The sequence below is a fragment of the Esox lucius genome, chromosome 13, assembly GCF_011004845.1.
Source record: "Esox lucius isolate fEsoLuc1 chromosome 13, fEsoLuc1.pri, whole genome shotgun sequence".
NCBI classification, from domain to species: Eukaryota; Metazoa; Chordata; class Actinopteri; order Esociformes; family Esocidae; genus Esox; species Esox lucius.
In genome coordinates this window covers 11,978,784-12,005,020 of record NC_047581.1, presented here as the reverse complement: position 1 = coordinate 12,005,020, position 26,237 = coordinate 11,978,784, and the positions used below count along the sequence as shown (strand labels likewise).

Sequence of the window (26,237 nt, the reverse complement as noted above, 5' to 3'; positions counted from 1 at the left end):
TGCTCTCACAGACCTGTTTTTCTTTAAGAAGCCCTCCTGTTCTCCACTCATTACCAGTATTAACTGCACCTGTTTGAACTTGTTACCTGTATAATAGACACCTGTCCACACACTCAATCAAACAGACTCCAACCTCTCCACAATGGCCAAGACCAGAGAGCTGTGTAAAGACATCAGGGATAAAATTGCACAAGGCTGGGATGGGCTACAGGACAATAGGCAAGCAGCTTGGTGAGAAGGCAACAACTGTTGGCGCAATTATTAGAAAATGGAAGAAGTTCAAGATGACGGTCAATCTCCCTCGGTCTGGGGCTCCATGCAAGATCTCACCTCGTGGGGCATCAATGATCATGAGGAAGGTGAGGGATCAGCCCAGAACTACACGGCAGGACCTGGTCAATGACCTGAAGAGAGCTGGGACCACAGTCTCAAAGAAAACCATTAGTAACACACTACGCTGTCATGGATTAAAATCCTGCAGTGCACGCAAGGTCCCCCTGCTCAAGCCAGCGCAGGTCCAGACCCGTCTGAAGTTTGCCAATGACCATCTGGATGATCCAGAGGAGGAATGGGAGAAGGTCATGTGGTCTGATGAGACAAAAATAGAGCTTTTTGGTCTAAACTCCACTCGCCGTGTTTGGAGGAAGAAGAAGGATGAGTACAACCCCAAGAACACAATCCCAACCGTGAAGCATGGAGGTGGAAACATCATTCTTTGGGGATGCTTTTCAGCAAAGGGGACAGGAAGACTGCACCGTATTGAGGGGAGGATGGATGGGGCCATGTATTGCGAGATCTTGGTCGACAACCTCCTTCCCTCAGTAAGAGCATTGAAGATGGGTTGTGGCCGGATCTTCCAGCATGACAACAACCCGAAACACACAGCCAGGGCAACTAAGAAGCATCTCAAGGGAGGGAGGGAGCTGAAAGTCCATATTGCCCAGCGACAGTCCCGAAACCTGAAGGATCTGGGGAAGGTCTGTATGGAGGAGTGGGCCAAAATCCCTGCTGTAGTGTGTGCAAATCTGGTCAAGAACTACAGGAAATGTATTATCTCTATAATTGCAAACAAAGGTTTCTGTACCAAATATTAAGTTCTGCTTTTCTGATGTATCAAATACTTATGTCATGCAATAAAATGCTAATTAATTACTTAAAAATCATACAAAGTGATTTTCAGGATTTATGTTTTAGATTCCGTCACTCACAGTCGAAGAGTACCTATGATAAAAATGACAGACTTCTACATGATTTGTAAGTGGAAAAACCTGCAAAATGTAGGCCAGATAATGTGCTCTCCTCCAAGCGTGCCAGAACTGCTGGAGACATCCTGGTTGAGCGACAGTAGTGGTCTGATAAGATGGACTCTCCCAAACCTGTTGTGAATAGGTACGATGAGACAAGGTCATGGGGGGGGGGGGGGGCAAATGAAACTTAAAAGTCCCGAGGCTAGTGTGTTAACAGCAAAAGGCTAGAACACAGACACAGAGAGAGAGGAGATGAGGAGGGAGGCAAAGCCCGAGACAGTCTCTGATCTCTCCGGTCACCGCGGTAACAGAGCTCCCATTGATCCTCTGGGAGAAAGGCCAAGCATCTTACACACAAGCTAGGAGGGAGGGAGGGGGAGATGAGGGAGAGAGATGGTACAGGGTTCTTTTTAGTCCATGATCAAGAACCGATCCTGAGAGCCTCTGTCAATGTGTTGTTTTGTCTTTCAGGTGAGGCACCGCTGGTGTGAGTTGGTGGTCAAACACAAGCACACTGAGGCGTACCACGATGTGGAACACTTCCTCCAACACGACCAGGTAACTCACACACAGAAATATGTTGTGGGTGTGTATCTTTGTTTTAAGCTGACTGCATTTGTGTTTTGGTCTCCAGGCCATGGGTGTGTATCTGTACGGTGAATTAATGGTTCATGAGGATGCTAGGCAGCAGGCGCTAGCCAGGCACTGCCTCTCATTACTCCAGGATGAGATGGACCAATCAGCTCGCAGAGTGGTGGAGGAGATGGTCCTATGAGCTGTCAGACAACAGGTATGGTCCCGCCCGGCTGATCTTATACTTCTAGGTACCATATATATTTATTTTTTTCAAATTTTTTGTTAAAATTGATAATGGCGTCTTTAAGGTGATGTATATGTCAGGAGAGGTGCCTTGGCTAAATGGAGTGTTCTTTCCAAATGAAACTGTCCTGTTTTATGTCAAGCTTCAAGATAGTGGGGAGACATCTCTTCCTCTTATTTCTTTGTTTGCTCCTCTGCCATGTCTAGATTTAGTGTGTAATGGCTGAGAGTGCTGTACTATAACGGAAAAAACTCTTTGCGTAATGTGTATTTTGCCCTCAGTCAAAGGCCACACTGAAGTGACCTGGCCACCTCTCTCTCATACATTCCTCCTCAAGCTCTGTTTGGAGGAGCGAGTGTGTGTGTGTGTGAATAAGCTCAGGATCACTCCTTTTCCGTGGTTTCACAGTAGTGCCGTCAGGATGTGTTTGTCAGGGCAGGAATTTGGGTATGTGTTCCTCAAACAAACCCACAGTGGATGAGAGGGTTCAGCTAGTGCTTTCAGACTGGAGAGAGGACTGTCTCTGTTCAGTTGCATATTTATTTTTTACTGTTTGCCCCCCCCCCCAAAAAAAATTCTGCGTGTGTGTTGCGTTATGTGTGTCTGTGTGTTCTCACCAGTAGAGCAGGTGGTCTCAGGCTTCTTATAACAGCTATGGGTTTATTTGTTACTATCCTCCCAGCGAGGAGAGAGGGAGACTTGAAAGACTGCTATTTAGACCTAATGAAACTATTTGTGCCCTGCAGTTGACCTAAATTTCTACTTGCTCTGATGTGATGGCCACAGTCATGACCAAGCTGTTTCAGTGAATATCATTAGTTGACTGTATTTATATGCATTTCTGTCATATCTATCTCTGTATCTGTGTGTTCATCTTTTGAAGTGAGAAAGCGGCAGACGGGACCAAGTCGCATTTTTGCAAATCCTAATCAAGTCTTAAGTTTCAATTCTCGAGTCAAGTCCCAAGTAATGGGCAAGTCCCAAGTTGCATAGCTCAGATTGCGTCAAGTCACAATTTTTTGGTTTCAAGTCTCTTGAGAAAACTGTTACACAATGAAGATAATCAAATCTTTTTTTGATGTTTAATTCTTGACAGTTAGCCCCCAGCTATCCGCGGTTCCACATTCAACTCAATTATGCGCGGTAATCTTTCAAGAAGTCTGAAATTCTAAAAACGCGCTAATTTCAGACATCCAAGCGTCGATCCGGTTAATTGCATGACGTGCAAATATAAAGAAAATATAAAGAAACATAACGGTTATGCACATAAACGGTCACGCGCACGGTATGTTGTTTTCCTTGATGCGATGTCTTGAATGAATACTTATCTGCGATTTTCCACATCCGCGAGGATTTGCAGAACCGATCCCTCTTGGATACGGGGGATGTACTGTAGCTAATATTATTCAGTAGGTTGTCTTTATGTATTACATGTTGTATTTATGTTTTTAAATACAATTGTGTTATAGTAACATAAAGCCTATGAAAATATTTACAAAACAAAACAAAAATGTTGTCCACTTTGAAAAATAATGCTAGGAGGAGCTAGATTGCATGATAGTACATTTGAGAATATTACCAGAAATACTTAGATAAAGAAATAAGGATGCAATTCTCATTGGTAAATGAGAATGGAGGAACCTACTGTATAACCCTCCATGAATATGACTGTTGCTAAACTAATCACCAGGAAGTTATTTGAATATAATTTAGTTTCCCATCTCCCCATTTTGCTAACTTTATTTCAACAGTACAGTAGCCTATTTAATTCTGACCTTACCTCACGTAAGCTAGGCACAGCACAGTAACTTTAGTTTTGCATGTTTCACACAATGCTTTCATTTTCCACCAAACCAGGACTTAGTCTTTGAATCCAAATGTAAAGATTTTCAGAACCAATCCAGATGCCATGATAGCTAGTTCTCAATCGCGTCCGGATTGACTACCTAATGCTAACAGCTACATGATAGGGCTAGTTTGAGTGACAGTAAGGAAATTCCAATTCGAATCAAGTGTTGTTGTGTTGTCCAACCCCCTCACCCGATGAATGCTGGTTGAGAACATGGACCCCTAGGTCTGTGAGCGTCCCGGCAGCATGCGTTCAAGTCCAAGGAAGTGATATGTAGGGTGACCAGGACTGATTGACTGACCGTTCTTAAATAGCGTAGTAGTTAGAGATGTGGGCTATCAACCAATGGATTCTGCATTCAAGCCTTATCACAGGCAAAACAAATTATGCATTAGGATTTATTCATTAATGCTACATTATGTAAAACTGTTTAAATTGCGACTATTTCTGGTGCATTTTTTAAGTACACATCCGTGCATGCTTTTTGGGTTAGGATAGACAAAAACTTTGATGGCTAACCCTCAGTAGCTGCGTTATAGTAAGCCTAAAATAAAACTGTTTACGATTATATTGAGACTATTTTTGGTGGATTTTCGTAGTATGCATCCGTGCATGCTTTTTGGGATAATATAGGATAGATCACCCCTTTGGGAAGTAAAAGAGTAGGGGTTTCCATGATTCTGCTGTGTTTTCACATGACAAGAAAGTAAGTTATCACCTATATTGAGATTTATTGTATCAATGTCATTCACAAATGAAAGAAAATTGAATGGTGTTGTGCCATGAAATGAAATAGCTTTGGCAGTGTAATGTCTCGCCAGCTATTGCTCAATTCTTATGACTATTCCAAGTAGTAAGTAGATACTAGTAGGACTATTACTGGCTAATAAGGTGTTAAAACAGCCAGTGGCAAAAGACATACAGTTCATAGATGCTATTTGTTGTGGAGGTAAACTTAATAAGAGACGTTAGTTTAACACATTGCTTAATGGTGTCAAGCGAAATTTTCTAACTTGGCATAGTGTTAATTCATGACAAAATGCATGATCTAATGTCGAGATGCTATACCGACACAAACACACACACGCACAAATAGCTCTGTGGAATAGTGGTTAAAGACACAGCTTCTCACGTGGGAGACCTGAGGTTCAAATCCAGCGAGGGCAGCAACATTTCCTAATTTAATTCTGGGCCAGTTCCTTTGCTGGTTTTTCAGATCATAATGTGTTCATGTTATCCAGAGTGCAAAGTGTCTTTTATTGTTGTTTCAATCCAATTTCTTTAATTTGTCACATATGCAATATTTTATTATAGTATAGCTTTTACAGTGGAAATTGTTCGTCTTTGCCCTTTTCAGAGAAACGCATAATGTGTTTTTCTGAGTGAAATGCTCTTTTGTTGCTTCATACTGTATCTACACAATGACTGTACACACACAAGATATTGTTTTTATGCATGTGAAAATAAAATGTTATGTATAGTAAAATAGTAGGCCCTCCTTGTTATCTAGGTGGTGGGTGTGTGGGTGGGTCTTTGTCTGACTGTCTGGTATTTCACCCCATTGAATCTGGTCACTAGTGTTAGGTATCACGTCGAGTAGGAAATGTTTCCTTTTTTCACCTAGTCTCAAGTCACAAAAAAAGTGACGTACTGGAGGCCCAGTCATGCGACTCGACTGCTCATTTCTGGAAAGTGATTTTTTTTCTCCAGAATCGCAGCAGAGTACTTCTCAGGTGTCCGGTTGCCCAACAGTGATAGAGCCTATGAGTGTTCTCCTGGAACGGCCAAAGATGCAGCAGCTTCTTCTCAAACCCCACACAGAGAGAATGTTACACCATATGTCAATACGGATAGGATCCACTAAAAAACGTCTGTTCTGTTGGATCTTCCAATGAAATCTTACCAGCTCCTAAAAATATATATTTTCACCAATGCCTGCAAATATTGAGGTGGCAAATTCTGATCTTTATAATAATGCACAAAATTAAGATTTGGCATCTGTGTCATTACGCAATATATAGAGGCAAATGTTACAGGATAACAAATTAGAAAAATGGAACTCAGTTTAATGATTATTATTGTATTGTATTACCATTATATTGATTTTATTATTAATGTATAATATAGGCCTACCCTACATAGTCTATACTCCAGTCTTTAATTGTGTTGTAATAATGTCAGAGACAAGAGGGCACTATGTATTTGTAGTGAACTTTGTTATTGGCATTAAGAAGTTGTGTATGAAGTCTTGTTGGAGGACAAAAAGGTACCAGTTCATATTCACCAATGATACGTCATCCAGTAGTCCTAAATGAGTATGTTTTGGTTGAACTTCATTAATTCTTTTAAATGCCTTCAAAAACATCCAACACCCTCTTTACACCACTTAACCTTCTAATCATCAAAATGTCTCAATGTCTCAAATTGGGGAAAAGGTCGATTTTACTGCACTTTCTTTCTTTTCTTTTTTTAATCCTCTATCTGGATGTGGCAAAGCAAGACTGGAAGGAGGCTTTCATTCACACACACACACACACACACACACACACACACACACACACACACACACACACACACACACACACACACACACACACAGAGGACAGATTTATGTGTGTGCATAGGGAAGGAGAAAGGTTTTCCAGGCGAGTGCTCTGTCTCTACCCTGATAAATCACTTTATACATTCACTCTGCTGGGGCCTCTGTCCCTCGGCCCTTCCTGTCACAGTGGCTCTCCATCTTTGTCCAGCGATGTCTGGCCATCATCATTCACTTCCTCAGTACACATTAATGTTCAGCTTCAGTACAGGCCCAATTTGGATCAGAATAAAACAGGCTCTGCTGTGCTACCAACATCCCAAAACACCTACTTCTGTCTGCGGTCACAGTACCCTCTGTTTTACTTAACAAAATAACACACCTATTTGTACTGGCCATGTCTCAGTCAGTCTCTGTCTGAAAGCAAAGGACTAAGCCCTCATTTTCATATCTACAATTTGGACTAAACAGAGTTCTGTATAACATACTAGGATCAAAAACACTACATCATATCTAGAAGAGACAAGGTTCAATAACCTGTCTCTTTCAAACCCCCAGTCGACTAGAACTTTTCTCCCATTTCTCAAGAGGTAGGGGGGCTCTGGCTCCTTCTCTTCTCCCCCTTGTACATGCCTGTGGAATCCCTCCTGATCCGCTTAATGAGGGGCATATCGTCTGTGTAGCGGAGCGTGGCGAATGGGAGAGAAGAGGATCTAGCTGGCTAGTTTTGGGTGCTTTTGTAGAGTAAGGCTGGGGTGGGTCAGAGCCAGAGAGGTTTGTCCAGGCTTGGATGGGTCCTTGTGTGATGAAGCTAGGTTAAGGGAAAAGACAGAAAGAGAGAGCGGATTTACGGGTATCACCTTTACTGCAAGGATTCTGAGGTTTCCCGGTACGCCAAGCTAGGGATAAACAGAGTAGAGAGAAAAAGAGATGACAGGCGAATGTAAACAAACAAATGTTTCCCATGTCGACCAAGCCCTTTACATTGAAATGGAAAGATGGGACAGAGGGGTGGAAAAACACAAAGAAAAGAGTGCATATCCTGGTCTTTCACGTCTGCCCTGGGAGGGTTCCTGGCGTGCTGATTTGTGACTTAAGATAAAATCACATTGCCAGGGATTACCACCCAGGCCAGACCCTGCCGGCTGCCATGACAACCAGAGGCTCCGCCGCTCAGCTGCCCACAAGAATGAAGTCAAATAAGACATGATAATCTGAGAGGGGCAGTGTGTGGGATGACGGAGGGAGGCCTCACGCGGGGGAGATATGTGAAAGAGCGGAACCTTTTTTTCTTCTTTTTTTTTTGTGTCCATGTGAAGCCTGCTGTGTGTGCGTGTGTGTGTCCGTGTGTGTGTCCATGTTTGTGTGTCCGTCCGTCTGTACGTCCACCAGCCGGTCAGGCAGAGTGACCTCTTTCCCACCAGGTGCAGAGCTTAGCTGATTGGTGAACAGTGATTGATCTCCTCTTTGTTCACAGTGGCTAAGTTCTGCACCCGAGGAGAGCATGATGCACATGAATCAGATGAAGAGAGGGTAGCAAGAGAGACACAGGAGAGGATGAGTCCTCCCCCATACCGCGAGCACACTAACAGATCTGCGTTCTGGAGTAATTCGTCGGTCCTGTTTCAGCTTGTCAGAAGAGACCCCCCACACTGGAAATGTACAGTAAACATTCAGCGGCATGTGGGTGGTTGTGCATTCCATGGGAATTCCAACTTTTGAGTCTCCTTCATGAGTTTGATGTGCTGCAGTCACTAATGAGCTCACCGATATGCTCTCCTGCCCATTCTGTTTTCTCACTGTCTCTTGCCACCCTCTCTCTCTTTCTCTCTCAGTGTCCTCTCCCTTTCCCTCTGTGTCCTCTCCCTTTCTCTCCCTGGGCTGATGGATATGGGGTGGGATGTGGGACACAGGAGACCGTGCTAATGAGGAACGAGGCGACACAGCTAATGCTACTGCTCAGTGAGCCACTATGACAATGGGCCATGGAGGACCATCTTCGTCCTCCTCCTCCTCATCATCCTCTTTAAAAACTCTAGGCAGATTGTCCAACCATACAGCAGCGTCTATGGGTGATATTAGCAGTATCAAGTGGCACAATCTCTTTTCTTAGAGCGTTGGTTGCAGTGCAAGTGTGCTGTACGGAAACGGACATGGTCCCATTCGAACTATCCCAACAGCTCAGACAGTAACTAATCAATGGCACTTGACTTTTGAAGGTAATTATGCCGGAGCTGACATCCGCAGAACGTGGCGGAAATTGCTTTTAAAAGGCACGTTGTGTCCAATACTGTGTGCTGTACTATAATGCACTTTTGATTGCATCCTGAACAATGGATTAGAGAGAACATACTGGACTGGAAAGATAATTGTTGGAGACAGGATGGGAAGCGGTAGGAGAGCTGCTGCAGTACTGTGGTATTTTCCTCCTCGAACAAAATGGCCGCTCTAAACGAGGACAGATGTGTGAATTAGAAATGAGGGCCATGTGGAGCCTGCCTGTAAAGGTCTATATTTAGGGCTTGTTTAAAGAGTAATGACTATCAAAGGCCTGTAAAAGAGAGGAATTACCATCGGAGTTGATATGTAAGGCCTGATTTATTGCAGCCTAATGGGAGGGAAATGGGCCTGGCCACATCAAAGCCCTATGAAAATGTATAGAAAGGACATGTAAGCCTCACTTTTTTGGTCTTTCTAATGTAGAAGTCAACTTTAATACATTTAAAAGGGATAATTCATCCAAGTTACCTTATAATAATATATGGACAAAGGTTTGAGAGGAATCCATGCTTTGGTTAAGTTCCCCTGGCACTATTTTCCAAACATAATTTGAACATGATGTGTGAAAAGGGCTTAAATTGATACCAGGACTTGAGTGGTGTTTGTTTTACAAATGCTACAGCGTCAAGGAAGCGATATTCTAATGTGGCACATCATGTTGAAATCATCTATAAGGGCCCTTTGTTGAGCTTCACGGTGAATATCAGATGCCTTCAGACAGTTTGGACATCGAACATGAAGAATGCTGATAGCAGTATCTGGACTCAGATTTGTGCAGCAAATGTTAAACTGCTAGCATATGGAAACAGCGGCAGGAATTATATTGAACCTTAACATGGGTTCCTGTCATATTTGTCCATAGAATGACTGAAACATAGACACAGATGAACGACTTAGTCATTTTCTTTCCTTTCATATGTTTAAATTCTACGTGAACTTCAATGTTAAGCTCTTGTGTGATTTAAGGTGCCATATTCCTGGTGAAGTGGTTGTCCCAGCAAAACCCCGCTACCCATGACTTGTTACTGGTGTATAAATACAAAGCAGAACCGTCCGTGCCGTTCTCACACCCACCTGGCCTTACTGTTATTTTGAATGGGCTGTCGATTTGATATCAGAACCTGGAAGAGACTTGCCTCTCAGTGGCGCAGGTGTGTCACCGCGACAAAGACCGTCATCAACCGCACGACAGCTTGTGACACAACTGGTCTTTGAGGACTGTGCCTCCTGTGCCTACTGAGCTGATTACAGTACTACTGAATGGCTGGCTCAGTTCAGCAGGAACAGGAGTCCAGCCCACACCAGCACACCAGTCACCCTCCGGCCCTGCTGACCAATGCACCACCACCAGCAGACAGAATCAACCTCCATGTAGTTCCCCCGTAGCACTCTTCCTTGGACCCCTGATTAACGCTTACACCCTGTAAAGGAAGATCCCAATGAGAAGGCAGACAAGTCACTTTATGACTGTTGCCGCTGTATTTTGAACTGTACGTTACTGTACGTTGTAATTGTTCTGATAGCAGCTCCTCTTCTCCCACTGTTCTCTTTCACAGGCTGTCCAGCTGCCAGCCTCGGGACACGGGAGGGACAGGAAACGCCAGGGATCACCAGGAAGTAATGCTCACCCTATTTCCCTTCCGGACTGGAAGACAGAACCAGACTCCCAACCCCCTTGTGTCCTGTCCAGATGTGCGTGTCCTAAATGGCACCTTACGCCCTAGATTATGCCCTAAACACCCTTCACCAGAGAACAACAGGGCACATTGACCATGGACAGAAGAAGGGCGATATTTGAGGACAATGGCATCATTGGGGAACCCCATAGCTTTGGAGGAACCTGTCCAGCCATTCTAAAGGCGAGGTATATGTTTAGGTCTTAGAAGTATAGAGTGAAAGCCTGTCATGTTTGTATGTCTATGTGGAAACATCATGGCTGCTCACTGTTTAGTCTAAGACTGGGATTTCTAAGAGTTTACAGAGGAAATACCACCAGACAACACGTTTCCATAATAAACCTCTTACCTCACGGACTAATGCAGGGTGTTTTTAACGGGAAAGTCTGTTCTTACGGCATCGGTAATTACATGCATTTATACTAAAATGAATGATGTTAGCGAACTGCTTGTTAGGTTGTCAGACACTTCTTAGGATTGTAGACTTGTAATGTATCTTTTCTACACTTGACCACGTGTCTTTCAATAAAACACAGTAAAACAGTGGAAGTCCTTTTCATGATGTTGTAACAAGTGTTTTCATTGGGGAGGAAATGGTTTCCATCCTGCAGGGCAGCTAAACAATATCCATCCTATAGCACCAATCCATTTGTAATGCTGAATGGTTACAGACTGCATCGTAGACATGTAATGCTGACATACACGTTGTTTATTGTGAATACAAGGTGTTGACGTGAGAATACGACTTAAAAGTTCACCATGTTGATGCAGACTTAATGAAGCCCCTATTATCATTATTGAGCATGTATTTTCCTTCATGCATTTTTTCTGATTTATTGGACTGGAAAGAGGTGAGGGACTTTGCTGAAAGAGCCTGGTGTTGACTTAAGTGTGAAAGTCAGTCAGTGTACAGAATGAAAAGACAGACTCCAACCAGTTGTTTAATCAGATAGCATTAACAAATCAGACCCACCCGCCCAAGTTGACTTCACAGTTCATTAGTGTTAAACAGTACTGATTAGGTGATGCAGACATTCTGCAGAACAGTCCATAACAGGTGTTCCAGGCCCAGTCTCAGGAGGAAAATGTTCTCAGACTACTACTTCACCTCGCACAGCTAAGCAGTTTCGGCCTAGGTGGAGGAACACATCCAAATGACTTGTCAGAAGAGACCCCCCCCACACAGGCCCCTCCCATTACCATGTGTCTGGTTTTTATGGTTGTCACTGTTAATCGTCCCACTGTGGTCCTCCCTCGTCTGTCTGTACAGTCACAGACAAAATAAATGGCGCCCGCGCACTTTATTCTAATAATGTCTTTCAAACTTTTGGATTTCAAACATTTCTTCTGTGTTTCTTTCGGTATGCAGTTGAACAATTTACTAAATCATAGAAATAATTTGATTTCCAGAGTGTTGATTGGCTTTTACTTAGGAACTCCAGATGAGTTACAGATGCAGATATGAAAATCCCTAATCCAACCAGTTTGAATAGAGAAAATAACTCATTCTCCTGTTTTATGTCACTGTGGGGACCACAATGGGCATGGAGAAACAAAAAAGAAAAACAGGAGGTCATACAAGATTGTAGCCAAGCATGGAATCTCAAGGCTACAAGTCTCCAGAGACTTTGATGTTCCTGTTTCCACCCAATGTTATCAAGACGTTTAAGACCCATGCTACTGTAGCCAATCTCCCTGGACTTGGCTGCAAAAGAACTTGATGAGAGCCAATAATCTCTTTCAAATGGTTTAGAAAGCACCTTGATATAACTGCCACACAGATTCACCATCTGTTGCCAACTCAGTGAAAGGGGGTTGTATGGTATGGGACCAAATGCTGACAGAGAGACGTAAGAAAGCCAGACTCCAATTTGCCAAAACACACCTGAACATGCCACAAGCCTTCTAGGACACTCATCTGTGGACAGCTGAGACCAAATTAGAGCTTTTTGGTAAAGCACACCATCTCTGTTGACAGAAAATAAAATAAAGCCTTCAAAGACAATAACACTTTCCCCACAGTCAAATAGAGGTGGTTTAGTGATGTTTTGGCATGGCTTTGCAGTCTGGGACTGGGTGTCTTGAATGTGTGGATCATGAAGTCAGGTGAATAACAAGGCCTTTTGGAGCACAGCATCAAACACAGTGTTAAAAAGCAGGGGTTTGGTCAAAGGTCATAAGTGTTCCAGCAGGACAATGACTCTGGACTGCTCTGAAGTGCCCAGGAATGAGTCCAGGCCTAAATCCTATTAAAAACCTGTACAGAGATCTGAACTTGGCAGCTCTGGGTCACCCTTCAAGTCTGGGAGAATTGGAGCAGTTTACACCAGAACAGTGGGAAACCACCAGAATAGTGAGTTAACTGCCAGTGGTGCAGGAACTCATCGATGGAAGACGTTTATTGCCGTTATTTCGACCAAAGGCTGTGCTAACAAATAGGGTGTCTAGGGTGTCAATAATGACATTTTCTGCATATTTTCTGATTTAACAGGATATATTTGGTCCTGACTTAAAAACAAAGGTTCTATAATATTAACAGAATTGCGGATTCCAAATTTCAATTAACATTTGGGTAAAAAAGTTAATGGGTGCCAATACTTTTGACCACGACTGGGTGTCCTGTCAGTGTCATGGCATTGCAGTTCGGTTCTGGCTGGTGGAGCGACCTAGCACAGCTCTGTGTGAGTCCAATTCATGTCATAATGATCATGTGTCCGTCAGGTTGTGTTGTCTGTGTGTGTCTCTGTGTCAGCTTGTATACCATGTGTGAGGGTTTCCAGAAGAGCCCTGGTTCTAGGCTGAACTCTGTCAGTCAGACTTGAGGAAGATCTGTGTCTGGTTAGTCTGAGCTCAACCATGTTGAGAATCCACACTGCTTCATGGACCAGCCCTGACTGCTGCACCACCTAGAGGAAACACACAACATTAAGGTAGATTAGAACACACACAGAGTTAATGTAGATGAGAATACACTGAACATTAAGTTAGATAAGAACACTATGTTACGGTAGATTAGAACACACACAACGTTATAGTAGATTACAACACTAGATGTTAAAGTAAATTAGAACAAACTAAAAATTAAGGCAGATTAGAACACACACAATGTTAAAGTAAATTTGAAAACAGTGAACGTTAAGGTACATTAGAACACACACAACATTAAAGTGGATTAAAACAAACTCAATGTTAAGGTAGATTAGAACTCACTCAACATTGAAGTAATTTAGATGAGAAAGACAAAGTCTATTAGAACACACAATGTGAGCACAATTGTGTGTCCTGCAGTAAGCTCACATTGCTGACTATTTCCTTGGCGGCATCAATCAGGGTGTTGTGAGAGAAAACCGCAAAGTTGACCAGGAGGTTGATGACCAATAGCGAGGCAAGGGACCCCTGCTCGGGGCTGGCTGACAACTTGGCCAATGACTGCAGTTGATCAGCAGGTAGGGGCGGAGCGGAGACCAGGAATAGCGACATAAGGTGATCCCAGGCTTCTCTGGCCACCACCTGGAAACAGACAGACCTGCCTTTTTGATTTCAATACTGAATAAGTGTGCAATCAAACAGTAATAGGGAGAGGTGGGGGGGGGGGGGGGGGGGTGTTGTCCCGGGTCCAGGCCTGGTGGGGGACCCATTTGGTTGGCTTACATATCATTATAATTTAGTCAGTCCATGTTAGTGTTCAGTCCTATTGAGAAATATACACAATTATGAAACAGAATAATTGCATTGATGATGGGAATTCATATTTTTTCTCTTCGCTGTTTTTTTATACAGCTTTGTGATTCAACCTTTTTCTGAAAAAATTGTTTGTTCTACCAACAGCCAATCAGTGATACCCTAACACCTACATCCAATCAGAGTAATACCTTAACACAAGCACCAACACAACTTTATTAAAGCTGCGCTAGGTAGGATTTCTTCAGTGGAATGTTCATTTATAATTTTTGGAGCATGCCACTACTTCCCAACCAATTCTGTTCCAGCAATCCCGTTCTAGCCAATCGCCATCTGCGTGGCGGGCTTTCCTCCTTGGCTTATTTTGTGAATGTAGATTTTACCTGGATGATATACCATAAGTATGCCATAGGGAGCAAAGTTTGCTTAAACTATAAACAGTCAATTCCTCTCATGTACTACAGCATACACCACAAAAACGCAAAAGAAGACTTACACCTACTCTCTACAGCTAGCTACTAGGAACACTAAGCTAATGTTAGCAAGGATAAGAAGAACATCGAACTCTTAGCACTTTTTTTGGAACAGGTAATTCTATTGTTCATATTTTTATTCAGAACGTTATTCTCTATCAGGAATTGGTGCCGAACCGCTTTCTGAACAGTGAGTAATTTAAAAATGCTGTAATTGTTTTTTTTACAGAAAAATATCCTACCTAGTGCAGCTTTAAAATAAAAATAATAAATTGAACCAACATAAATTTGTCTAACTATAATAGCTATCTGGCTAAAACACTGCCACCATGCAACCAAAGGTAGGAACACAGAAATGGAAGGACAAAACTAAAAGAGAAAGTCTAAATATTTGTAGCAGTTCAGTAATGGCTGATTGGGTCTGAGTAGGTTATGAATTGAGAAGATGTGACATAATTATTTACCTGTGTTGAGAAAAAAAAAAGGGATTTGAATGTGGCCTAGTTATGAATTAAAACATTAAACAATAAAACATTTATGACCCGTTTTTTGGAAAGTAATATCACAACAATTTATAGATTTTTTGGCCCATGGTTTGGGTCCTACACATTAAATTCTGTCCCGGGCCCTTGGATTTCTGTCGGTGTCCCTGCTACCAAAGGTTATGCTTTCTACACCTCTCAACTCGTCACTTTTATACCACAGTACTTTTCCACAGTGCTACAGTGTACACTCACCCTAAAGGATTATTAGGAACACCATACTAATAATGTGTTTGACCCTCTTTCGCCATCTGAACAGCCTTAATTCTACGTGGCATTGATTCAAGAAGGTGCTGAAAGCATTCTTTAGAAATGTTGGCCCATATTGATAGGATAGCATCTTGCAGTTGATGGAGATTTGTAGGATGCACATCCAGGGCACGAAGCTCCCGTTCCACCACATCCCAAAGATGCTCTATTGGGTTGAGATCTGGTGACTGTGGGGGCCATTTCAGTACAGTGAACTCATTGTCATGTTCAAGAAACCAATTTGAAATGATTCGAGCTTTGTGACATGGTGCATTATCCTGCTGGAAGTAGCCATCAGAGGATGTGTACATGGTGGTCATAAAGGGATGGACATGGTCAGAAACAATGCTCAGGTAGGCCATAGCATTTAAACGATGCCCAATTGCACTAAGGGGCCTAAAGTGTGCCAAGAAAACATCCCCCACACCATTACACCACCACCAGCAGCTTGCACAGTGGTAACAAGGCATAATGGATCCATGTTCTCATTCTGTTTACGCCAAATTCTGACTCTACCATCTGAATGTCTCAACAGAAATCGAGACTCATCAGACCAGGCAACATTCTTCCAGTCTTCAACTGTCCAATTTTGGTGAGCTCATGCAAATTGTAGCCTCTTTTTCCTATTTGTAGTGGAGATGAGTGGTACCCGGTGGGGTCTTCTGCTGTTGTAGCCCATCCGCCTCAAGGTTGCGCGTGTTGTGGCTTCACAAATGCTTTGCTGCATACCTCGGTTGTAACGAGTAGTTATTAGCTTGAATCAGTCGGCCCATTCTCCTCTGACCTCTAGCATCAACAAGGCATTTTCGCCCTAAGGACTGCCGCATACTGGATGTTTTTCCCTTCTCACACCATTCTTTGTAAACCCTAGAAATGGTTGTGCGTGAAAATCCCAGTAACTGAGCAGATTGTGAAATACTCAGAGCGGCCCGTATGGCACCAACAACCATGCCACGCTCAAAATTGCTTAAATCACCTTTCTTTCCCATTCTGACATTCAGTTTGGAGTTCAGGAGATTGTCTTGACCAGGACCACACCCCTAAATGCATTGAAGCAACTGCCATGTGATTGGTTGATTAGATAATTGCATTAATGAGAAATGGAACAGGTGTTAGTAATAATCCTTTTGGTGAGTGTATGAGTGTTTTTATAAACTTGGGTATCGGTGGGCATTCCTAAGGCATTCATAATAATAAGCATTCACAGATTACCAGAACTCTCCATTCCATTTAATTGATCTGTTTGTGGCTATATATAATGCCAAGCGTTTAACAATTGAATTACATAATGAACTTAAACCTGTTTAAGTTCATAATTAACTTAAAAATGTATGAATATTGTTGCCTGAGAATTTGCATGGAGGACACTAACATGTATGATATTTAAATTTTCTTCATGTTATGAGGTGGGAGGAGTTTTTCTGGGTACACCCATCCACAATAACATGTAATTGTCAAATCAAAATCTTCAAACAGAAAGGGCAAAATTAACCATATCTAGAAAAGCATTGGCACCCTTTACAAATATTTGCTAAAACTGTATCAAATAAACAACACAGGTAATGAGCTACTAATCTTCATGTGGACTATATTCTACTTCATTAATGATTCAAGGGAATCGACCTAAATGGAACATTACTCGTAATTGCCACCTAGGAAATGTACGTGACCAGACCTTCTCAAATAACACTAGCACACCGATCTACACCCCTGGTGTTAGGAAATATAAGGTTAATTTACCTCACGCCATGTCACCACACAATAATCACTCTCATATCTCAGCAAGTTGTTTAGACTCTAGAGGATAGGTTCCAGAGGTTATTTCTGGACAGGTTATGGGTATTATGGTACCTTGTGTGTTCTGTCTGTCACTCACTTACTCAATCCAAAAATCTTAGTCTGATTTCTTTCTCACTACCTCAAAATTCATTGGAGCAAACAGTCAGAGGTTCCCTAATAAAGTGAACACTTTCTTTGGTCATCATTCTTTTCAGTTCTCTGCTGCCAAGGACTCAAACTTGACACGGTCATCACTCCTTACTCATTCAAAAATAAGTTGTCTGAATTGCGACCTGCATCTGCATATACAGTATGTATCAAATGGTGAGAACCTTATCCATCTGGATATACAGTATGCATCAAATGGTGAGAACCTTATCCATCTGGATATACAGTATGTATCAAATGGTGAGAACCTTATCCATCTGGATATACAGTATGTATCAAATGGTGAGAACCTTATCCATCTGGATATACAGTATGTATCACATGGTGAGCAGCTTATCCATCTGGATATACAGTATGTATCAAATGGTGAGCACCTTATCCATCTGGATATACAGTATGTATCACATGGATATATATATCTATACATCTATATATATATATATATATATATATATAGAAAGTATTTAATTATTTATAGTACAATTATCATTTATAATTGAGGTGGTTCTTATTTTCTTAAAAGTATTATATTATATATCAACTAGAAATGCATGCAATGGCATCTTTATTTTTAGAAGCAACGTTGTTCACGCAGACCCTTTTTGAATTATCAATTTGATTGCATTTAAAAAATTAATATTTGTACTTTGTTTTTACATGCTAATGACTTAAACTGACTGCATTGTTTAGGGGCCGACACCAGCAACAACATCTGCTATAACGTGTACGCCACCGATACAACGTTAAACCCAGAATAAGAGTAGACAGCCAGGAGACTGGGAGGATCAATACGGCATCAGCCTCATTCACCTCCACCCCACTCACTTTCTCTCTCCTCCCTCTCATACCTTCTCTCCCCTCTCTGTTTCTCCCGCTCATTTCCCATTCTCGTTCCCCTGCTAACCTGGAGAAACAATCTATTATTCATCCCATAGTCCATTATTCATCCATCTATTTATTGGCCGTGCTATTTTGAGACCAGCCGACCCGGTCAGCAAGGACGGGTAGGTCAGAGCAGGCCACCAGCCGTCGGTGGAGTCAGTTGACGCCTGTGGTACAGCCATCACCTTGCGCTGATTAACAAATGGTCCAACTCCCTCCGGACATGTTCACACCACTCTGTTTTATATCCACGAGGGGGGAGTGGCTAAGTGCAGACCTGGGTGGGGGGGGGGGGCACACGTACCAGCAGCCGCTCCCGGTTGTGAGGCCCGTTGGTGGGGTGGTGGTAGAAGGTCAGCAGCCACAGAAGAGGACAAACATCCCAGGGCGTGGCTGAGACCAGGAGCTGGCTGGCCACTTCCACCCAGTCAGCACACTGAACCAGCAGGAACCAGGCCTCGAACACAGTACACGGACCCCTGGGTGACAAGAGGAAACCACAAGAGTTAAACTACTGTTGCAGAAATGAGTGGATTGGAGAAGGATGTGGGAGGGGAGAAGAAAGAGGTGGTTTCTAGATGGAGAGGATGAGTTTTCAGATTGAAAGGGGCTGATTTCAGACTGAAAGGGTGTAGTTCAACGACTGAAAGGGGTTTAGTTCCAGATTGAAAGAGGTAGTTTTAAATAGAGGGGGTTAGTTCCAGACTAAAAGGTATTTTCAGACTGAGGAGTTTAGTTCCAGACTGAAAAGGGGTGGTTTCCTCAGTGGTAGACAGTCAAGCAACAGGTCAGACAGCTGCACCAGCCTTTGGATAAAAGAGTTTGAGTAACAATCTCTCTCACGTTTCCTCAATTCCATCATTATTTCCTTTGCTTCCTCCCACTCCCAAACTGCTCAGTTCAGAAGGTCTTGGCAGCTGTACCTCTGTTCTGAAAGCTCTTTCCCACCGCTGGCTGGGAGAGGTAGGGATTTTATCCCAGCGTTCCGGTATGGAGCGGTCAGGATAATGGGCCGATTTAGAAGCCGCAGCTGGAGGGCAGCGAGTCATCAGTCCCAATCCCTGGACTGGGCCACCATCTCTCTCTTCTCTCTCTGCCATCACTATCCATGAATCAATCACAATGTCTTTATCAGCAGTCTCTATCACACCAACCTTCTACCCTTGTACTGCTCTCAAGCTAACAGGCTGTAATAGCACACAACGAGAGGGGCTAGTATGTTCTATAGCAGGGGACACATCCATAAAACCTCCCAGTTAACAGCCAAGGAGAGAGAAACGAGAGCTGGGCTGGTGCTGCTGAAGAGGCATAGCTTCCAAACCATGAAACATCCCCAGTTAATACCAAATAGGAAACACACTATAAAAAGGTACCATTAATAAAAGGTTCATTAAAAGTTGATAGATAGTTACGGATATTGAAATTAATATACAGTACTAGTCAAAAGTTTGTCCAAACTTATGACGGGTAGTGTATTTATGATGGCACAGTTTAATATTTTAAGGTGTGATGCATTGGTCTTCTGTCCCAGGACTTGACCAAAAGTACAGTACAAACCAGACACTATTCAAATACATCTTTCCTAAAATATTAAACCTTATCAGATTGTATTACCACATTTATCACTTCTCAGTGATTGTCCATATGTAAGGGTGAGTGCTCTAGTGTGAAATGGTGACCGTAACACTGAGGGCTTGAGAAAAAACATTTGGGTCTTCACACCCACCATTATTTGACTGAACATACACCGATCAGCCTAACATTATGACCACCTGCCTAATATTGTGTAGGTCCCACTTTTGCTGCCAAAACAGCCCTGACCTGTCGAGGCATGGACTCCACTAGACCTCTGAAGGTGTGCTGTGGTATCTGGCACCAAGACGTTAGCAGCAGTTCCTTTAAGTCCTGTAAATTGCAAGGAGGGGCCTCCCTAGATCTGACCTGTTAGTCCAGCACATCCCACTGATGCTCGATTGGATTGAGACCTGGGGAATTTGGAGGCCAAGTCAACACCTTAAACTCGTTGTTGTGTTCCTCAAACAATTCCTGAACCATTTTTGCTTTGTGGCAGGGCTCTTTATCCTGCTGAAAGAGGCCAATGCCATCAGGGATACCGTTGCCATGAAAGGGTGCACGTGGTCTGCAACAATGCTTAGGTAGGTGGTACATGTCAAAGTAAAATCCACATGAATGCCTGGACCCAAGGTTTCCCATACGCAACATTTTCAGCAGTTTGCGCTACAGTAGCTCATCTGTTGATTGGACCACACGGGCCAGCCTTCACTCCCCATGTGCATCAATGAGCCTTGGCCGCCCATGACCCTGTCGCCGGTTCACCGCTTTTCCTTCCTCTGACCACTTTTGATAGGTACTGACCACTGCAGACCGGTAACACCCCACAATGGTTTTGCCAGAGATGCACTTATAGTACCAGTTTTGGAGATGCTCTGACCCAGTTGTCTAGCCATCACAATATGGCCCTTGTCAAAGTCGTTTAGATTTTTATGCTTGCCCATTTTTCCTGCTTCTAACACATTACCTTTGAGGACAGAATGTTCACTTGCTGCCTAATACATCCCACCCACTGACAGGTGCCAAGATAAGATTATCAGTGTTATTCACTTCACCTGTCAGTGGTCATAATGTTATGGCTGATCAGTGTATATACATATACAAGTAGTTTTTTTAATGTTGTTAAATTATTTTTTGAATACCTTCAAATTTTTAGCTGTTATAAAAAGCTGCATCTTGACAGGACTACAGTTTTATACTAAGGTGTCATTTTTTGCGTTTATAAATGTTAATAACGCATCTTATATTGATGAAAGTACTCTTCAGTACATTCACAAGAAAAGGCACTCAACACTTGACGTGTTCAGTCAATGAATGGTGGAGTGACCAAAACGTACAACATTTCTCAGGGAAAACTCAAGCCCACAGCATCACCATTTCACACTAGAGCACTCGCCCTACATGCACAATCACTGAGAAGTGCTTAAGGTGTTTATACAAGGCTTTATATTTTAGGAAAGATGTATTTAAATAATGTCTGGTTCCTACTGTATATTTGGTCAGAACATCAGGGTACTGAACTTGGGTCAAGGCAGATCATGGATATATAAATATATAAAACCAATATATCACACCTTAAAATATTAAACTGTGGCCATCATTGGAAATAAGGTGGTGTGATGACAGAAATGTTTATTAGATGAACCTATGTAAAAGTGCATTGGGAAATAATATGTAGAAGTAAATATCGCCTCACAATTTGTCAAAAACGGATCAGTGCACAGTCCTCCAAGGTTTTGCAATTGAGATGCACTTATAGTACTATCTGCTTGTAGGTACCAGGGAGACGTGGTTGCTTCGCTCTGGGTCTAAATTAAATGCCATCCTGCACTTGAGTATTCTCATAACTGGCAGAACCTTTCCAAGAAACGTCAGGGATTTGTGACAGATTATTGCATATACTTCAAAGAAAAGTCATCGTAATGCAACGAATGGACAGGAACAAAAGATGATTTGCAATTGAGAGAATGTTTTATAAATCTAACAGAAGAAAAGCCATGTTTCCTGTGGTCCAGGAACTACTCCCTGTTGGACTCCATGTCCACCACACTCTCTCACCCGCTGCCTTCCTCCTCCCCTTCTGCCTCCTCCACCAGGGCCCGTAGGGACGCAGCGACCCAGGTCAGGTGTTGTGGCCACGCCTCCAGGGCCATCTCTGGGGAAGGGGGGGTGGAAAAACAAAAAGTATTGACTTGAAGTCAGAAAACTCAGTGTCCTGTTATTCGCTGGTCTCAGGTGGATGCACACACGTGGACGATCAGAAACACACACACACACTAATAGTTAACCCTGCGTGTGGGTTGGTAACAAGCATGTCTCTAGATCAGTGGTTCCCAACCAGGGGTACTAGGACCCCGGAGAGTACTTGGCCTCTCCACAAGGGAACTTGAAAATACTCATGACACCATAGGCTTACTAGTGAAATTAACATGAGGGGGTACTTCAGGGCTACTCCAAGCAGAGCAAAATTCTGTTGGTGGTACAGTAACTGGAAATGTTTGGGAACCACTGTGATGGCCTATATCAACAAGCCAGGACTCCAGGGTAGAGTCATGTAGTTTGGGAAACCACACGAGGATAGGATGATTTAAACACACATACACACGCACGCACACTACCTGAAGGATGGGTCAGCAGAGGGACTAGTAGGCTCTGGGGTGTTTGTGGGAAAAAAGCCTTAAAGGACACACATTCCTGAAATGAGATGTGGAAACAAACACACACACACACACACACACACGGACACAGGTGAGAGGAAACAAAGGATATACTACATCATCTATGCCCCCTAGTGGGGATACAATGCAAAGCTACCTAAATAGAAATCACATCGTACATACAAACCTAACTACTGTGAAATTCATGTGCTGCAAAAATATTTAACTGCTGGAATCAACAGAAAGATTAAGTACACTCCCAGGAAACTTTTTCCTCTTTCACAAATCACACTGTTTGAATAAAACAAATGCTATGTCCTTATGAGGAATAAGTTAATACACCGGTCTATATTACCAGCACAAAAAAACACCTAAGATTTGAATCAGGTTTATTACACAATCATTACAGAGTAATTAAGGAGGGTCCAGCCTTCCTGATAATGATGAGTGACAAATTCCAGAGTACAAACAATTGCAATAATCAATTTGAGACGATATAATAGCATGTATAACAATTTCCAAGTCCTTAAGAGAGAGGAAGGATTTTAGTTTTGCAATAGTCCTCAGATGAAAAAAGCAACCTTTGACAACAGAATCCATTTTTGTCAAATTTTAACGTTGAATCAAAGATGACACGTAAAGGTCTTGCAAGGGGGTGCACATGTGTGTTCCTCAACTGATTTGGGGGGGCCAAATAGTACAACCTCCGTATTACTCTCATTAAGTTGTAGAAAGTTTTTAGACATCCAGCACTTAATATCTTTAAGGAAGACAAAAAGGGACTTCAAGGAGTTGGAGAATGGATCCCAAAGGGAGCATATACAACGCATGTGATCGCTGCTGATGAGGATATATTTCCAATATTAACACAAAAGGTTCTATCTTTCAAATAAGAACTGAACCACCGTAGAGCAGCACCCTGTTACTGAGGAAGGCCCGTCTGTCTTCCCAGATCCTTGTGAGCTTCAACCTTGGCACAATCCAGAGCATTCTTGCAAACTGTGCAACAGTCTGGTTTGGCGGATGCTCCGTGGCCGACTGGAAGGCCCAACAACAGGTGGCAAAACCCGCCCAGCACATCACTAGTGCCCAGCTCCCAGCCATCGTAGTCCTCCAGTGCAAGCAGTGTTTGTGTAGGGCGCGCGGCATCATCAGAGACCCTTCACATCCAGGCCACAAACTGTTTGTCCTCCTACCATCAGGCAGGCGGTACAGGTCCCCTTGTTCCAGCACCAGCACATGCTGCACAGACTACCTTACACCTACAACCTGCTTGATTGCACACTCAGAATTGCCACTTGTACTTGCATTTGCCTGATCGCACAACTATAAAATTCCCACTTGCACATAATACTTGTACATTTTCTGCCCTCGCCTATTTGTCTTCATTGCTTATTTAGAATTGCCATTTGTACTGTATTTGCCTTCAGTGCACATCTACACATTACACTTGTAACAATACTTGTTTGTTGAACTTAATACTTGTACATTTCCTGCCCTCTTCTATTTGCCCTTCTGGTCAGATGTTAACTGCATTTCGTTGTACTGTACTCGTACTGTTCAATGACAATAAAGTTGAATCTAATCTAATCTTGTCCCACCAAATTGTGCCCAAGAGGTGATTGAAAGATGTTCATAGAATTCTCGAAGGTCCCTAAGGAAACATCTATGATCTACACACCCCTCTTGCCACGATCAATGTTGAAGAACATGAGTCAACTGTCAGAAAAAGACGGCATAAACTTGGCCTACATGGGAGGTAAGGAAGGAGGAAGACCAAAACTACTAAAACAATGTGCTCAGTACAGATGGCTCAAAGATGGAACTGTTTGGCCGTAATGCCAGTCACCATCTTTGGTGAAAACGATATACACTTCCTTTGAACAGAAGAGCCTAATTCAAACTGTGAAGCATCCAGGCCCATGGCATTATGTTTTGGGGCTGCTTTGCTGCTTTAGGGCCTGGTCAACTTCCAATCATAAAGTCAACCATGAATTCCATATTGTACCAATAAATTCCTGAGCAGAATGTGAGGACATTCTATGTATGTCAATACAAATATGGCAATTACAAGCAGTATGGTAAAGAATAATGGTCAAAATTCTTCTCAGTCACATGAAGCTACATGAAGATATTTCAGCAGGTAAGGGTGTACTTATTTTTTCAGCCCTATGAAATTGTGTTTTGTAGATTATTGCATAAAAGGTATAATCAGAATTTGTTAAATTAGGTTACCTTTATTTGTCAGTGGGTTTAACATTTTTGACTGGATCCATGAGGTTGCCAGTAAAATTCTTACAAGCAGAGGCTCTACGTACATTCTAGTTCAATGTTTCGGAGGGTTCTTACCTGAGACTGCAGCATTGCCAGGTCTCTAAGGAAGCACAGAGTGAAGGTGTGGATGAGAGAGAGCAGCCTCTGGTTACCCTCCACCTGCACCAGCATGGACCTACAGAGACCACAAGTGTTGAACATTGCCCAGGATGCCAAGAAGATAAGCCAGTGACAGTAAAATCCATTTTGAGTTTCTGCTTGTTTTTTTTCACACTTTATATTTGACTATGAGGTTAGTGTACAGTGTCAGTTTTAAGGGTATTTGCTTCTATGTAAGATTAACTATTTAAGGTACTAAAAGTATTTTTAACTGTATTTTTAAAAAAGGTCCCTAGGTGTCCAGAACCAGAGGGGTTGTGTCCCTGGCACTGTGGCATCAGTTCCCACAAATTTTAGTAGTTGTACTTTTAACTGAAGGAATGGCCGTGGTCCCAGATCTCTTTAACAACCTAGCTATAGCGAGATCTAAACTTTTCCCAGTTTATTCCAATTCCGGATTTTCTGACCACCCTGAGACAGACATTGTGGGCGCCATGGCAGCCGCAATGGATTCCTCACCCTACAGGTTGATGACATCCGCAAAACGACGGTTTCTTGGACCAATCAGTTTCTTGGACCATCAGTTACTTGGGTCAACAGATTCTTGCACCAATGGGGAGCTATTCAATCAAATATAGGCCCTCCAAGCACACAAGGCTGCTGATGAATATTCCCTTAAGGCTTGGGAGCTGACTGTTCCTGCCCAATGGGTACTAACCCAGCCTCTAAACCAAATAAACAGCACAAAAAAAAAAACTTCTGGGTACTAGAAGCAATATAAAAGTAATCAGATAGTGACTCATTTTGGATAATCCAAGGGATCACATTATTTATGATTTTTTTTAAGTAATCGGTTAATTGTTATCAGCAACATATTCAATTTGTTCAAGCAATCCAGCCAACACTGAACACGCACACACAGATATATCGACTTTATTCATGTGTAGGAATGTGTCCCGACTGCTTACCTGAAGATGTCATTCACTACTAGGAACATGAAGACGTGCAGGGAGCAGGCTTTTGGCTGAAACACAAACACAGTTACATGCCAGGGGTGGCCAGTACGGGCTGTATCAATTCATCTGGTCCCCCACACGGTGTCACTACTATACCGTCTACAAAATACCCTCATCAAAATGACGCTACCCTGTTTTCACACGTTGTTCCCCGCCATTAGTTCATAACTCCACTACCATCTCTGGCTTCTCCCTCCCTCTGCCTCTCCCAATACACTCGTCATGTGGTTTGGATTTAACACGTTTTAAAATGCCTCGGTGAAAACATTCGACAGCTGCACTGTACATGCGTGCCTCTCCCCCCCCGCACCCTTTTATACATCTTTTATCCTGAAAACATCCTTTATTAACCTCCCTCCCTCACCCATTCCTCTCAGTTCTCATATGGGCCAGCAGGCAGTAAAGATACACGGCTTCAGTTCCCATCCCTCCAG

The 26,237-nt window shown here is 42.8% G+C and overlaps 2 protein-coding genes across 10 annotated transcripts in view; one reads left to right on the top strand and one right to left on the bottom strand.

Moving 5' to 3' along the window:
* aopep (aminopeptidase O (putative)) overlaps positions 1-10,970 on the top strand; it is a 93,117-nt gene extending 82,147 nt beyond the window's left edge. For all 6 annotated transcript variants that reach the window (XM_034296404.1, XM_034296407.1, XM_034296406.1 and 3 more), the window contains 3 exons: positions 1,719-1,805; positions 1,882-2,037; positions 10,292-10,970. In XM_034296404.1, coding sequence (XP_034152295.1) covers positions 1,719-1,805; positions 1,882-2,022 — 228 coding nt within the window. In that variant the 3' untranslated portion in view covers positions 2,023-2,037; positions 10,292-10,970. The remainder of the gene's footprint in view (positions 1-1,718; positions 1,806-1,881; positions 2,038-10,291) is intronic.
* Positions 10,971-12,378: 1,408 nt separating this feature from the next.
* fancc (FA complementation group C) overlaps positions 12,379-26,237 on the bottom strand; it is a 35,199-nt gene continuing 21,340 nt past the window's right edge. For all 4 annotated transcript variants that reach the window (XM_010876130.3, XM_010876131.3, XM_010876133.3 and 1 more), the window contains exons 9-15: positions 25,756-25,811; positions 24,764-24,863; positions 22,376-22,451; positions 21,816-21,912; positions 18,490-18,664; positions 13,709-13,921; positions 12,379-13,317 (exon numbers count right to left, since the gene is read on the bottom strand). In XM_010876130.3, coding sequence (XP_010874432.2) covers positions 13,129-13,317; positions 13,709-13,921; positions 18,490-18,664; positions 21,816-21,912; positions 22,376-22,451; positions 24,764-24,863; positions 25,756-25,811 — 906 coding nt within the window. In that variant the 3' untranslated portion in view covers positions 12,379-13,128. The remainder of the gene's footprint in view (positions 13,318-13,708; positions 13,922-18,489; positions 18,665-21,815; positions 21,913-22,375; positions 22,452-24,763; positions 24,864-25,755; positions 25,812-26,237) is intronic.